Raw genomic sequence first — 15041 nt, forward strand, 5'->3', positions numbered from 1 at the left:
CATTACCAGCTACCAAGCTGCAATACCCAGAGGTAGATCTTCTGTCATCAATGTTCCCGGCCCAGTCAGCATCGGTGTAGGCTTCAAGTTTCATATGACCATGCTTGACAAACAGAATACCCTTTCTTGGGGAGCCCTTCAAATAACATAGGATTCTCTCTGCAGCTGCCATATGAGTGTCTCGGGGAGCATGCATGAATTGGCTAATGCAACTGACTGCATATGCAATATCTAGCCGAGTCATGCATAGGTACAAAAGTTTCCCAAGAAGTCTCTGAAAGATTCCTTTGTCTTCTAACAATGTCCCTTCTGAGGCTGAGAGCTTATAACTCATATCAATAGGAGTAGCAACTGGTCTAGCACCCATCTTTCCAGTTTCAGAGAGTAAGTCAAGAACATACTTCCTTTGGGAGATAAAAACCCCGTCCTTGGATCGAGCCACTTCTATGCCAAGAAAGTATCTCAATTCCCCCAAATCTTTAATCTCAAACTCTATGTGTAGAAAAGATTTTAGATCATGAATTCCTGAGGCATCATTACCAGTCACTACAATATCATCTACATACACAATGAGGTATACTGCCAGAGGTCCACTCCTCTTCACAAAAGGAGTATGATTGGATTGTGTCTGCACATAACCAAAGTTAACAAGTGCTGTTCTAAATCTCTCAAACCATGCTCTAGGGGACTGTTTTAGTCCATAAAGAGATTTTTTCAGCCTATATCAGTTCCATACATCCTTGGAGGAAGAGACATGTAAACCTCCTCATGTAACTCACCATTCAGAAATGCATTCTTTACATCCAATTGATAAAGGGGCCAGTCGAAGTGAGCAGCTAAAGATAGAAGAATCCTCACAGATGTCATCTTGGCAACAGGTGCAAAAGTCTCTAAATAATCAATCACATATGTCTGTGTATAGCCTTTTGCAACCAGCCTAGCCTTGTACCTTTCAATGGTGCCATCAGCTTTGTATTTGATAGTAAAGGCCCACTTGCAACCAACAGGATCATTCCCTTCAGGCAAATCCACCACTTCCCATGTGTCATTCTTGTGTAGGGCATCGATTTCAGATCTCATAGCATCCCTCCATTCTGGAATCTTAAGAGCTTCTGACATAGACCTGGGAATAGGATGAGAAGCAACAGAAGAGAGATAGGCAAAGTATGAAGGTGAAAGCAAGCTGTAAGAAAGGTGCTTGGAAATGCAGTGTGCAGTGCACTTCTGTTTTCCTTTTCTAACAGCAATGGGAATATCAAGGTCAGGAAAGGATGAATCCAAAGGTGCTGAAACAGTATCTGTTCTCTTCTGTGACTGGAAGTGTATGAGGCTCAAGTGTTGAAGGAGAAACAACCTGAACATTTCTAGATCTTTGCCTGTGATACACCTTGGGATTGAGGATAGGACGAGGAGGTAGAGAACTGGGACAAGGAGAATGGAGCGACTAATCCACCCTTGATTCATTTGAAGGAGAGGTAGACACATCAAGAGACTCAACAGGGATAGGAAGAGGAAGAGCAAACACCTGTGTCAAATTCTCCCCCTGTGGACAATGTCCTTCTGGACAGGAACCATAAAAGGGGGAAAGCTCATCAAAGGTGACATCCATCGAGACATACCGATTGCCAGACTTTGGATCAAAACAACAATAACCCTTCTGTGTGGGGGAATAACCAAGGAAGATACACTTTTGAGCTTTGGGTTCAAATTTATGCCTTTGGACACTTGGAACATGTACATAACAGGTGCAGCCAAAGACACGAATAGGAACAGGAAAAAGATCCTTGTCTGGATGAAGAAGAGTGAAGGGAGACTTAGACCCCAAAATCTTGGATGGCATGTGGTTTATAAGGTAGGTAGCAGTAAGTATAGCATCACCCCAAAACCTGGTAGGAATATGTGAGGCAAATAAGATACTTCTTGCAATCTCAACAATATGCTTGTTTTTCCTCTCAGCAACCTCGTTCTGTTCTAGGGTCCTAGCACATGAGCTTTGATAAATAACCCCCATGTCAGAAAGATAGCAGGATAGATTTTTCTCAAAGTATTCTTTTGCATTGTCCGATCTGAAGATCTTAATCCTGGTATCAAATTGGGTTAGAACAAATTCATGGAATTGTTTTACAAGTCTTGGAACTTCATCACGGGATTTCATCAGGAATATCCAAGTGAACCATGAAAAGTCATCAATAAATAGGATAAAATATTTGTAGCCACCCATGGAGGTTAAGTGGTAAGGTCCCCACACATCAGAATGCACAATATTAAAAGGAACAAAAGATCTTTTATTGCTCAAAGGATAATTGCTTCTACAATGCTTTGACAATTCACAAGACTCACAATGTAGACTGGACAGACTAATTCCCTTAAACAATTCAAGGAATAGATAACTCAAGGCAGAAAAAGACAGATGACCAAAACGATAATGACACGACATAATCCGACTAACAGACTCTGAATAGACAGATCCAAGAGCATCATTCCCAAGATGATCAATGCATTGTCCCGGAGTATCAAGCAGGTACATTCCGTTTGCCTCATGGCCACTCCCAATCACCTTCTGAGACTCCAGATCCTGAAAAACACTGTAGGAAGGAAAAAAAGTTACACAACAGTTTAGTGACTTGGTTAAACTACTCACAGACAACAGATTTGTATTTAGTTTAGGTACATGAAGGGCAGAAGGTAGGTACAAGGAATTCATAGCCTTAATGGTTCCCTTACCAGAGTTAGGAGCAAGTAAACCATCAACTAAAGTGATTTTATCACGTTCAGGAAGTAAGTCATATGAAACAAACAAGGTAGACAGATTGGTCATATAGTCAGAAGCACCTGAGTCAATAATCCAAGGAATCTTGAGATTACCTAAAGAGGTAGCATGATTGGCAGAAGCCCTTATACCTAAATGAGCAAATGCTGAAGTAATAGTATTTCTTGAAGGGTTGGAAGGAGAGGTCACATCACTCAGTTGATTGATCATCTTCCCAAACTTTTCATATTCTGCTCTCATGGCTTCCAACTGTGCAGAAGCAGACATCTCTTCACTATTTGGCCCGACAGCTACATTTGCACTTCCTGATCTTTTACTGTAATGTTTTTTCTGAAACCGAATGGGAACAAGATTAGGATGCAACTTCCAGCATTTGTCTTTTGGTGTGCTTTGGCTTCTTGCAGTACTCACATATAACTTCTTTCTTTCCTATACCACTAGAAGTTCCAGCATTACCTTTAGGTTTAATCCCCATATTAGTAAAGTAATCATTAATATCAGCCCCTTGAACCTGAACAACCCTTCTGCTCTCTTCACTACTCACCAATGCATAAGCTTGTGACAAAGAAACACACTCCTTGGAAAGAATATTTTGTTTTGTGATATCATATTCTGGGTTTAGTCCAGTTAAGAACTCAAAAACCCTGTTCCTTTCAACCAATTTTCTATAGGTCTCTACATCATTGGTGGTGTCCCAAGTTACAGCTTCTATTAGGTCAATCTCTTGCCATAGGGACTTAAGGGTTGAGAAATATACAGCAAGAGGTTTCTCTCATTGCCTTAAATTCTTTACATCACTTCTCAATTTATATGCCCGGGCCACATTGAATTTTTGGAATAGGTTTCTGCAACACTGTCCCAAATTTCCTTTGCTGAATTCATCCATAGGTAGTGTTGACTGATTTGTGGCTGCATTGAGTTCACAAGCCACCCAATGACAGTGTAATTTTCTTGCATCCACTTCTCGTAGGATGGATCATCTTCTAGGGGAGCCTTCTTACTCCCGGAAATAAACCCCCACTTTCCTCTACTACATACATGAATCTTTACTGATTGTGATCATGCCAGATAATTAGTTCCATCTATTTTAACTGTGATCACAGTCAATAAGGAGTCACTTGGAGTCCCCTGAATCAGTCCATATTCAGCACCACTTTTGTTTTCAAACTCTGAGGAGTACATCATGTAAACACTCCAAATATGGTTTCAGATGACTTCTACAAGTATACTGAATAAGGACAAGCAAGAACAGAGTTCAGCCGACCACACGAAGGCAATACACTGAGTTCAGCCTTCAAGAAGTAAAACAGAAACTTCTAGATACTCAACCGAAGTACCCTTTTCAAATCTGGACTTCAAAGTAAATACCACTTGGCACTCAGCCGAAGTACCCTTTTTACAAACACAATGTGGGCAATAGAGACAACCCCATTGTCAAGAGAAAAAAGGCCTCAAGAACAGTTCATACAGCCCCCCAAAAACAACTAGATATAAGCAACAATCCACAGCCTTGTTACAGGGATGTTTCGGCTGTTTGACAGTCCAATAAGGAGTGAAAAAACAGCCCAGAAATTTCTAGGTTAAACCAGATTCAATGGCAGCCGAAGGTAGTACAGAACAACCAAAGCTTTCAGACAGTTCAACAGTCCAAACACAACCGAAAGAAAATTGAATCCAGAAATCTGAGTACAACTTACAATTTCGAACCAGAAATCTGAGTACAACTTACAATTTCGAACCAGAAATCTGAGTACAACTTACAGTTTCGAACCAGAAGAAAACTGAACCCAGAAATCTGAGTACAACTTACAGTTTTAAGCTTCAATAGAACCGAACTGCTCCTCTTCCCCTTTTTCTTTTCTCTAATTCTTCCTAGCCACCGAACCACTTCTCCAAGAGATTCAAGTCTTGGGCACTTCCAATGACCTCCAAGAATTAGGCAACACGAGTCAAGCTTCCAGCCCTAGGATACTGAAGTTCAGGTATGCTCTGATACCATGAAGAGAACTGAAGAGAAGAAAGTTGAGGGTTCGGCAATGAGGGTCTGAGAAGAGGATTTCAAACACTCCCTCTCTCAGCCCCCTAACACTGTTTCATTAGAAATATTTGAATAATTACAAGGAGGCCCTTAGTTGGGCAAGAATTTACACAGAACTTAATATTGATAGGATGGACCAGAATAAGGCCCATTACAAAAAAGGAACATAAATAACAAGAAAGATTAAGCAACCTATGGGCCATTCGGCCCATATTCTCTACAGATTTAAACCCTAAAACCCTGGATGGCATACGGTTTATGAGATAGGTAGTAGTGAGAACAGCATCACCCCGAAATCTTGTGGGAACATGTGAGGCAAACAAAAGGGCTCCTTGCAACTTCAACAATATGCCTATTTTTTTTTTCAACAACTCCATTCTGTTCAGGGGTTCTAGTACAGGAGCTTTGATGAATAACCCCCATGTCAGAGAGATACAAGGATAAGCTCTTCTCAAAATACTCTTTCATTGTCAGATCTAAAAATCTTAATCCTGGTATCAAATTGAGTCAAAACAAATTCATGAAATTGCTTCACAAGTCTTGGAACTTCATCACGAGATTTCATTAGGAATATCCAAGTGAATCGAGAAAAAACATCAATAAACAGGATGAAGTATCTGTAGCCCCTCATAGAAGATAAGTGGTAAGGCCCCCACACATCAGAGTGCACAACATTAAAAGGAAAATAAGATCTTTTATTGCTCAAAGGGTAATTGTTTCTACAATGCTTTGATAACTGACACGATTCACAATTAAGACTGGACACACTGATTCCCTTAAACAATTCAGGGAATAGATGACTTAAAGCAGAAAAAGGTAAATGACCCAAACGACAATGACTCGACATAATTCGACTGACAGACTCGGAAGAGGTAGAACCAAAAGCAGCATTCTTAGGATGATAAAGGCATTGTCCAGGAGTGTCGAGCAAGTATATTCCATTCACTTCATGGCCACTCCCAATCACCTTCCGAGACTCCAAATCCTGAAAAACACAGTGGGAAGGAAAGAAGGTTACACAACAATTTAATGACTTAGGTAAGCTACTTATAGATAACAAATTGGTATTTATTCTAGGTACATGAAGAGTGGAAAATAGAAATAAGGAGTTTGTAGCCTTGATAGTTCCCTTGCCAAAAATAGAGGCAAGAGAGCCATCGGCTAAGGTGATTTTGTCATGACCAAGAAGTAAATCATATGAAACAAACAAAGTGGAAAGGTTGGTCACGTGATCGGAAGCACCTAAGTCTATGATCCAAGGGGTCTTAGGATTACCTGAGGTGGTTGCATGGTTAGCAGAAGCTCTTATACCTGAGTGAGCAAATGCAGATGTGGCTGAACTTCCTGAAGGGTTGGATGATGAAGTTACACCTTTGAGATGACTGATCATCTTCCCAAACTTTTCATACTCAACTTTCGTGGCCGCCAACTGTGTACAAGTAGACTCGACTTCAGCATCTGTACCCGTGGCTACATTTGGTTTCTAGGAGTAGGTTTCTACAACACTGTCCCAGATTTCCTTAACTGAGTTCATCCAGAGATAGTGTTGACTAATCTGTGGCTGCATTGAATTCACGAGCCACCCAATAACGGTGTAGTTCTCTTGCATCCATTTCTCATAAGAGGGATCATCCACCGAGGGAGCCTTCTTGCTCCCGGAGGTAAACCCCCACTTTCCTCTACTACAAATATGAATTTTCACAGATTGTGACCACGCCAAGTAGTTGGTTCCATCCAGTTTAACTGTGGTTACAGTCAACAAAGAATCAGTTGGGGTTCCCAAAGTATGTCCATATTCAGCAACACTCTTACTCTCAACATCTGAGAAGTCCATCAGCAACAAACACAGCCACCCACAAGGCCAGTTCAGACCTGATAGCCGTGAGAATCAAGTTCGGTGGCAGCTCTTTCAAGAAGAAGAAGGCCTGATTCAGCCTTTAAGAGACAACCAGCAGACCTTCAAACACTATGTACCCGATTGGAGTCCCTTTCTAGTTAGGGATTCTATGTTCCCAACAACAAGTGCCCTCAAGAGAGCAAAAAACACAGACCACAGTACTTAAGAGGCCTTTTTACAAACACTATGTATGCAGTAGTGAACACCCCACTGTTAACTAGTAAGAACCACTTCAAGAGCAATCCGTATAGGTCCAAGAAGCAACTGAACTAAAGTAGAAACTCGTACTACTGAGTCCAAACAAGTTTCAGCCACTTGGCAGTCCAACAAGATGAGAAACTAACCCAGAAATCTCTGAGTTAAATCAGGCCAACAACAGCCGAACAGCAGAGCAGATTTAGAAGGGTTTCGAGCACTTTAACAGTCCCCCCAAATCAGAAAAACAACCCAGTAATAACTGAAGCAACTTACAGTTGTATAAATCTCTGATTTGAGCTTCAAATCAGGCCGAACAGTCCTTCTCTCTGATTCTTCCTGGTCACCGAACTATTCTCCAAGCGAATAGAGCCTTGGACACCCTCCAATGACCTCCAAGAATCAGGCAAATGAGTCTAAACTTCCAGTCCTAGATCACCCTCATGCAGTCGGCTGGACTATACCCACATGAGAGCCACGCCAAGCTCAGGCCTGCTCTGATACCAAGTTGAAAACAGCCCTTTGAAGTATGGGACTGTGTAAGATTAGATGAAAACCAGAAAACCAAGCAAATGAGAAGATTGGAGAAGATAAGAGAGAGAGAGCTGGCGACAAGGAGTGTTAGAGGATGAGAGTTTTGAACTAACTCTCCGTCTAATACACTAATACAATTTTATTAAGTTAATTCTTGAATAATTACAAGAGAGGCCCTTGGTTGGGCAAGAAATTACAAAAAAACACAGCATAGAAGAGTATGGGCCCAGAAAAAGGCCCATTACAAAGAACATAAATATAACATAGAATAACAGCCTATGGACCATTCGGCCCATCTTCTCTACAAAAATAAAAGAAGGCCCAAACACCACAGCTCAATAGGTACCCTAGGTTTCATCCCAAAACTGGACTTTGGGATACCTTAGACCCCTAAAATCCAAGCCTAACTAGTGCAAAAGCTGGACTTTGGCTGGGCCAGGTTTGGATTAGGCCTGCCCAAGTTGATCCCCTTTATACTTACTGTATATGTTGAGATGTGCTCAGGCTGCCATGATTTGGACGGTATTGGGAAGAGAGGAACAACAGAATTTTCAATGGTAAAGAAAGGAATGAGGAAGCAGTGTAAGAATGTTTAGTAAATAGGGCTACACATTGGGCTAAATCTTTAGACCTATTCTCAGAGTTCTCCTATGGTATATGACAAAATTGGGTAGCTGTAGCAAGAAGTTCTACTGTGAAGGACAAACCAGTTGTTGTTTGGATACCCCTGAAGAAGGTTTATCAAGCTAAAGTTTGATAGCAATGTTCTTGGAAACCCAGGCCGGCTGGCACAGGAGTTTTTAGAAATACTAAAGGACACATTCTTGCTGTATTTTCAGGTCCTGTGGGAGTAGGGGGTTCGGTGTATGCTGAGTTCCAAGCAGTCTTGCAAGGAGTACAAATTGCTAGAGACCTAAACTATGACAGATTGGTAATTGAAAGTGACTCTAAATTAATTGTAGGGTGACTGAAGGAACAGAAAACTGTGGTTTGAAAATATAGGCAATCAATGAAAATATTTAAATGGTTAATTAGAGATATGACAATTATCATCCAATGGGAAAGGAGGTCAGCAAATGGGTTAGCTGATTATTTTGCAAAACAGGGGGTGCATCATAAGTCTGAACTATTTTTTGCTCTGTTTGAATTCTTTTATTGTAATACCTTTTATTGTCTTATAAAAATATCATTATTTACCAAAAAAACTTTTATATGTCTTGACTTGGTGTTCTGATTTCAGTGTTGCTATTTGTGGACATTCCCTCAAGTGCTTTTCTAATAATTTTGCAGAATATAGGCAGGATAGAGAAGGTGAAGCTACAAGAGGATGGGCAACTTTTGGAGTGCTTTCTTGTGTGTATGTTGAACTCAACTTTCTCTCTCTGATGCTGACCTATGAGAATGATGTCTGTTATACATTTCATTTCTGTAGATAAATAGATCACAAAAGCTATATGAGAAGGAAGCTGCATAATGTTTGTTGGAGCCTAGAAAATGTATTATTTAGTATTTACATGGTCCATCAACTTGTTGATGAGGACTATTTTAACAGGAGGTCATTCTTTGGATTGATTTGCTTCAGAGAATACCTTTCATTCGTTTGGGAGCCATTGTAGTGCATAGGCTGATACTTATGGTGTTCTAACATCTTTATGGCCAATATTACTTTTCTGCAGTTTCAATCTGAAGCTTTTTGAACTGACACACGCAGGTTCATTGTGATATCATCAATATTCTGTTGTGGAGGCTTTGTTTACAAGACGCGTGTGCAACATCAGGTTTTGTTGTTATGTTTACAAGCATTATCCAAATAACTTACTTTTTGCCTCATTTCTTTCAGGAGATGCAATTTTCTTTTCCAACAATTGTTTATTTTTATTTGCAGCATGGTGTTGATGCTTTGCCAGGCATGACAATTTTATCTGCCTGTCTAGAAACTGTAAGTGGGATTGTAATCTAGTGCGCAATTTTATTTTGTAACATTTATTATGGCTTATATTGATGTTAAATAACTAGTACATGTCATCTGTTTACTAAATTGAATTATAAAGACTATTGGCTGCTTCAATCATCTATTAGCTGACTTATTACAGATCCAAAATTTGTATTTGCTAATGGCAGACAAGGCAATCTTATTCAGCTAAGCGCATGCCTGATGCTGAATCATTGAAGTATGTTTAGTTTATTTCTATCTCCAGTCATTAAAATTGTCTGGTTTTTTGTTGAACTGGAAAAATTAGGTGAGTGTGGGTGGGGGTGGCTGCACACCAGCGGAGGATCTTAACAGCACCTTCATCAATCAAGCCTCTTGGGAGCGCCAGCCGGTAACTTCTCGAGGAAAAGAAAGAACAAATGAAAGAAAATATGGTTCGATTTGAAACAAAGCTTACAAATATTGAAGCTTCATGTTGTCTATAGTTCAATTTCAACTTATCAAAATTTTCACACCATAAAACTAACTATTTAGGGCTGATAATTTCCTTGTTCTAGAATAGTCATTTTTAATTAGTTACTTTGTAATCAAGCATTTGGCAGCATTTCCATCTTTACTGTTATTCTGTATTATCACTCAAGCTGCAGTAATATTAAATTTACTGTTTTTGTAAAAGTAAAATCAACTACTTATTAAAATGATTATTCTATTAGAAGATTAAAAGTAATTATTAGTCTTGAAGATTGTGAAACTTCTCTTTTACGTGTTCCCATGGCCTTATTATATCCTTGATTTGGTGTTATGCATTGTAGATGCTCCCATGCTGCAAGGGCATAGGCTTTTCTTCTACTAGTTCCCTTAATAATTTTACCCCCCCCCCCCCAATCCAGTTATGCCTTTGAATTTGAACATGATTTCCATTCCATATTTTCCTTGGTTGATGCAGCTTGTAATCATGCTCCAAGAAGCAATAAATCATTTTGAAAGGAAAAGACACAGAACTACATTTAAGCTCACTAGCGTTCTTCCAAGTTCATAGTTCCAAGTTCCAATAGCTATTTTAGTTGGTGGATTTCCAGTGGCTAGTTTGTTCATGCACTTCCAACAGCTGGTTTGGTTTTTTTAAGAACAACTAAGAAAGAAAATTCATTAATAAAAAAACAACGATACAACCATTCAAAGCAACAGGTGATAAACAATCACCTCTTAGGAAAAACAAAAAAGTAAAAATTATGTTTCAAAAGCCCCCATCAACAATCTCCAATATAGACCAAAAAATCAGACCAAAAGACTCCTTTTGGACGTTTAAAAAATCAGGTAAGATTAAAATCCAGTTCAATACCCAATTCCCAATCTCCAAATACAGCTTCTTCTTGATAGTGGGTTTCCTACAACTAGTTTTGCTTTAAATGCTCCTACAACTATATTCTTCTTTATATAAAGCATGTAACCTTGAGCAAGAGGCATCCAAATTTTTTCCATTTCTTGTAATAGTTTGTAGCTAAGAGCCTTCCTTTTTGAGTTAAAGAGTCCTTTTTTGAGCAAGTGAGTTCCCAAATATTTTACATTCCATATAATCAATTACTTTGTCTATAAAGTTACATTGGTTTCGTTTTTCTTCTCTTGTCCTTTGTAGAGAACATTGATGAACATTGATGTGGGCCGCACATCTGTGGTCCCACTCTGTCCGTAGGGTAGAATGTATCTAGTCACAGCAGTGGTCGATTTATGATTCTGTTATTCTAATTGTTATTTACTTTTCAGTTTTATATTGTTATGTGTTATGATGTAAACACCAAGGGCAGATGTGTCCTTTCATGTAACTAGCATAACATATAAATATTAAATTAAAAGTGGCAGCGGCAGAATATTGAGATTATGTTCTTCTCCTCAAAACTGTGTTCTACTGCTCTCTCACCACTCTTTCTCCTCCTTCACTTTCTCTTCTCTTTGAACCTGAAATTTCTTAGTGATCAAGACTGATAGTGGTCTTGAACAACTACATGGTATCAGAGCCAACTTAGGGTTTCTCATGTGAGTCTAATACCAGTCAACCACATGAGAATCTCCTAGAACTAAGAGCTGAAAAGGAGGAGTTCGCAGACTGATTCTTGGAAGATCGCCAGAAGTGCTAGCAATTGTTGGAAACTTGTTAGGGTTGCAGAGTGTTGGTGGTCAGGAAGGATCAGAGAAGACTAGGGTTCGGGTAACCCTAGAAGGCAGCGAACATTTTTTCCTTGTAAGTTATTTACTTTCTAAGAGAAGTTAGATCAGAGAAGATAGGTTGGACCTATCTGGAGGGGAAGGCCGAACCATCCTAGGGTTTTCTCACTGCGATTCACTAGGGCTTTACAGCAAACCCTAGGCCGAACTGTCTCAACTGTGTTTCTCTCTACTCTAGGGTTTGAAAGTAATCTTGTGGCAAGCCCTAGTGTTTGGACTGAACCTTGAGATTTATATATACAGATTCTAGGGTTTCTTATTAACCCTACTGCAAGTCTATATATACACAGTACTGAGTGGATTGTGCAACTGAATTGTTCACTTTAAGGACTGATTAAAACCCTAACTCTCCCAAGTATATCAGACCTCTTTTAAGCTGTTTTTCAGAGTCCTAAGGGGTTAGAGCTCTACGGACAGCTACTGTTGTGTTGGCTAGTTGGTTTCAGATCAGAATTATTCCAGTTTTGTGCACATACACTATGAAGACAGATCAGGCCCATACTGTTTTTTGATTGTGATTGGTAGTTCAAGTGCTGTTTTGAGACTTGACAGAAATGGAGTTTAAAAATCAGGCAGAAGGCAGCCTTGGGAACATCAGTTATGGTAATGTTTTTGAGATGGGTGGTCAAATTACGACTGTAAAGTTTGATGGATCAAACTATTTGGAATGGGCCCAATCAGCCATGATGGCTATTGGTGGAAGAGGTAAATTAGGGTACCTCTTGGGAGATATGAAGGAACCTCCCAAGGGAGACCCGACATATACCAAGTGGATTCAAGAAAACTACTTGGTTATGATATGGCTGTGTAATTCTATGCAGTCTCATATGAATTGAAATGTGAAGTGAAGAATCTTAAACAAGGAGAGAGACCGGTTTCAGTATATTTCTCTTCCTTGCAGTCCTTGTGGCGTGAGATTGATCACTTAGAGACTCTTGAGTGGGAGAGTCCCAAAGATGCATAGATATATAGAAAGCAGGTTGAGACAAACCAGGTATTTGAGTTTCTGGCGGGCCTAAATTCAGAGATGATTTTGTACGGCAACAGATTTTGACTAGAGACAGTGTGACTCTCTCTCAGGCATACTCATTTGTACACAGTGAAGAGACTAGAAGGAAGGTTATGATGCAACATTAGCCCCCCACACCAGCCTTTGTAGCGGTCACACCCAAATCAGGGGGTGATTCAGAGAAAGACAGGAGGAAGGAAGACAAGAAGGATGTGGTATGTGAACATTGTAAGAAGCCCAAACATACAAAAGAGACATGCTGGAAACTGCACCCTCACTTGATTCCTGCGAAGTTGAGAAGCAAGAAGGGCACTGCTCATGTAGCCGTGAACACCGATTCAACATCTTCATCTGACACAAAAGGAACATCTTTAGAGACCTTAGCAGCAGTTCGGGCTGCCCTAATACAGTTAGAAAAAGAAGATGGAAATTCAGCTCAGCCACCGCAGTCTTCATCAGCACCTGCCACATCTGCCTTCGCACATTCAGGTACTCGAGCTTTAGCCTATCATGCCTCAGCTCTAGGTACTACTGAACCTTGTTGGGTAATAGACTCAGGTGCATCTGATCACATGGCTAGCTTGCCTTCATTGTTTACTACTTACCATTTGTCTTCTGGTAGGGATAAAGTATCTATTGCTGATGGCTCCCTAGTTCCTATTTCTAGAAAGGGTGACATCAAGTTATCAGATACTATCTCCCTGTCATCTGTCTTGCATGTTCTTAAGTTTGATACTAACTTTCTTTCAGTCAGTAGTATTACCAAGCATATGAACTGCTCAGTAACCTTCTTTCCTGACCGATGTGTTTTTCAGGACTTGGAGACGAAGAAGGTGATTGGGACTGGCCGTGAGACGAATGGGATCTATCTGCTCGGGGAGAGGTTCCATCAGGGAGAGTCAGTTGAGAAGATGTCTTTTGTTTCTCAGAGTGTGAGTTCGGTTATGCTTTGGCATAACCGATTAGGTCATTTGTCTTTACAGAGTTTGTTTCCTGCTTTATTTGAGTCTATTGAGTTGTCTCAGTTACAGTGTGAAAGTTGTGAGTTTGCTAAGCATTGTAGAAAGCCTTATTTATTGAGTAATAAAAGGAGTGATAATTCTTTTGATATTGTGCATACTGACGTTTTGGGGCCTTATCATATCCCTTCCATGGGTGGGTACAGATATTTCTTGATATTTGTTGATGATCATACCCATTTTTCTTAGGTTTATCTCATGTGTTCACGAGATAAGGTACCTTCCCTGACCCAAAATTTTCACCAAATGATCCTAACCCAGTTTGATGCCAAGATCAAAGTTCTCAGATCTGATAACGCAAAGGAATACTTTGCTAAATCATTGACATCTTATCTTCTTCATCATGGGGTTATCCACCAGAGCTCTTGCCCTCATACACCTCAGTAGAATGGAGTTGCCGAAAGGAAGAATAGGCACATTTTGGAAGTGGCTAGAAGTCTTTATATGAGATCTGGGGTGATGCTATCCTCACGGCGGTATTGAAAGAATGGCAGGATCCATCTAATGGACGCCATAAAGGTTGCGGAATGGGTGGGCGAATTTCAAAAATTTCCTACCTTCTCTCAATTGGGAATCATATTCCCTAAATTTAGAATACAATATTCAAGGATCCTACTTGAACCATAATCAAACCAGATCTGTACCAAAAGATAAATGGGAGGAATATACCTGATCCGGAGAAGCAGTATCTCCCAAAGTTGGTGTTCACGCCCAAAGAATGCTCCAAGATCCGTTCCTGCTGAAGATGACACAGCTGTGAATGGAACAGAACCAGCAGGGTGCGTCCTACACACTGGATCCTTCACAAGAATCCTCTGGAAGTACTAAACACTGAATCCTTTTCAGTCTTTCTTGCAAGACTGATGTCAAGAACAGATTTCTTGACTTTCTTTTCTGCAAAGATCTAATCTTGCAATGGCAGATGGCGGCGGCAGGAGGAGATCTCCAAATCGAAAAAGGCTGAACTGCTTTTTCTCTTTTCTGGAGAGTATGAGATCTGATCTCAATTCGCAGGAACCTTTCTTGCGATTTTTCTTGGTTCGAAATCTGCTGTAATTCTCTCTATCTTGGTTCGTTTTTCTCCTCCTTTCTTCTTGGTTAAGAAACCTCCTTATTAGGAGTTATCCCAATCCAAATCAGTATTTGGATAGGGGATAATCTTAATCCTTTCTGCAGATAGAGTTAGCTTACTCCTGATCTTATCAGGAGGTTACCAGATTCAAATCTAATTTGAATTTGGTCTCTAAGAGTGGATAAGGCTAAAGGCCCAATCCTTTTACTAACTTTAATCTCAAATTCGCCCCAAGGATGGGTGATCATATCAACCCACCTCGAAATGGGCTTCTGGCCTATTAAGTGTTCAGTGTCTAATTACTTTCCAATCTGCTGCCCAGTTGGGCTTCTTTGTATGGCGTGGGACCCA

General features: G+C 40.1%; 1 protein-coding gene across 3 annotated transcripts in view; it reads left to right on the forward strand.

The window, feature by feature from the left end:
* Window positions 1-10108, forward strand: part of LOC148876473 (G-protein coupled receptor) — a 58620-nt gene extending 48512 nt beyond the window's left edge. For all 3 annotated transcript variants that reach the window (XM_088966939.1, XM_088966937.1, XM_088966938.1), the window contains 4 exons: window positions 8725-8791; window positions 9146-9212; window positions 9320-9373; window positions 9675-10108. In XM_088966939.1, the coding sequence (XP_088823065.1) occupies window positions 8725-8791; window positions 9146-9212; window positions 9320-9373; window positions 9675-9812 (326 nt within the window). In that variant the 3' untranslated portion in view covers window positions 9813-10108. The remainder of the gene's footprint in view (window positions 1-8724; window positions 8792-9145; window positions 9213-9319; window positions 9374-9674) is intronic.
* The last annotated feature ends 4933 nt before the right edge of the window (window positions 10109-15041 follow it).

Source organism: Nelumbo lutea, chromosome 1 (genome assembly GCF_056320005.1).
Source record: "Nelumbo lutea isolate HS-2025 chromosome 1, American lotus-T2T, whole genome shotgun sequence".
Taxonomy (NCBI): domain Eukaryota; kingdom Viridiplantae; phylum Streptophyta; class Magnoliopsida; order Proteales; family Nelumbonaceae; genus Nelumbo; species Nelumbo lutea.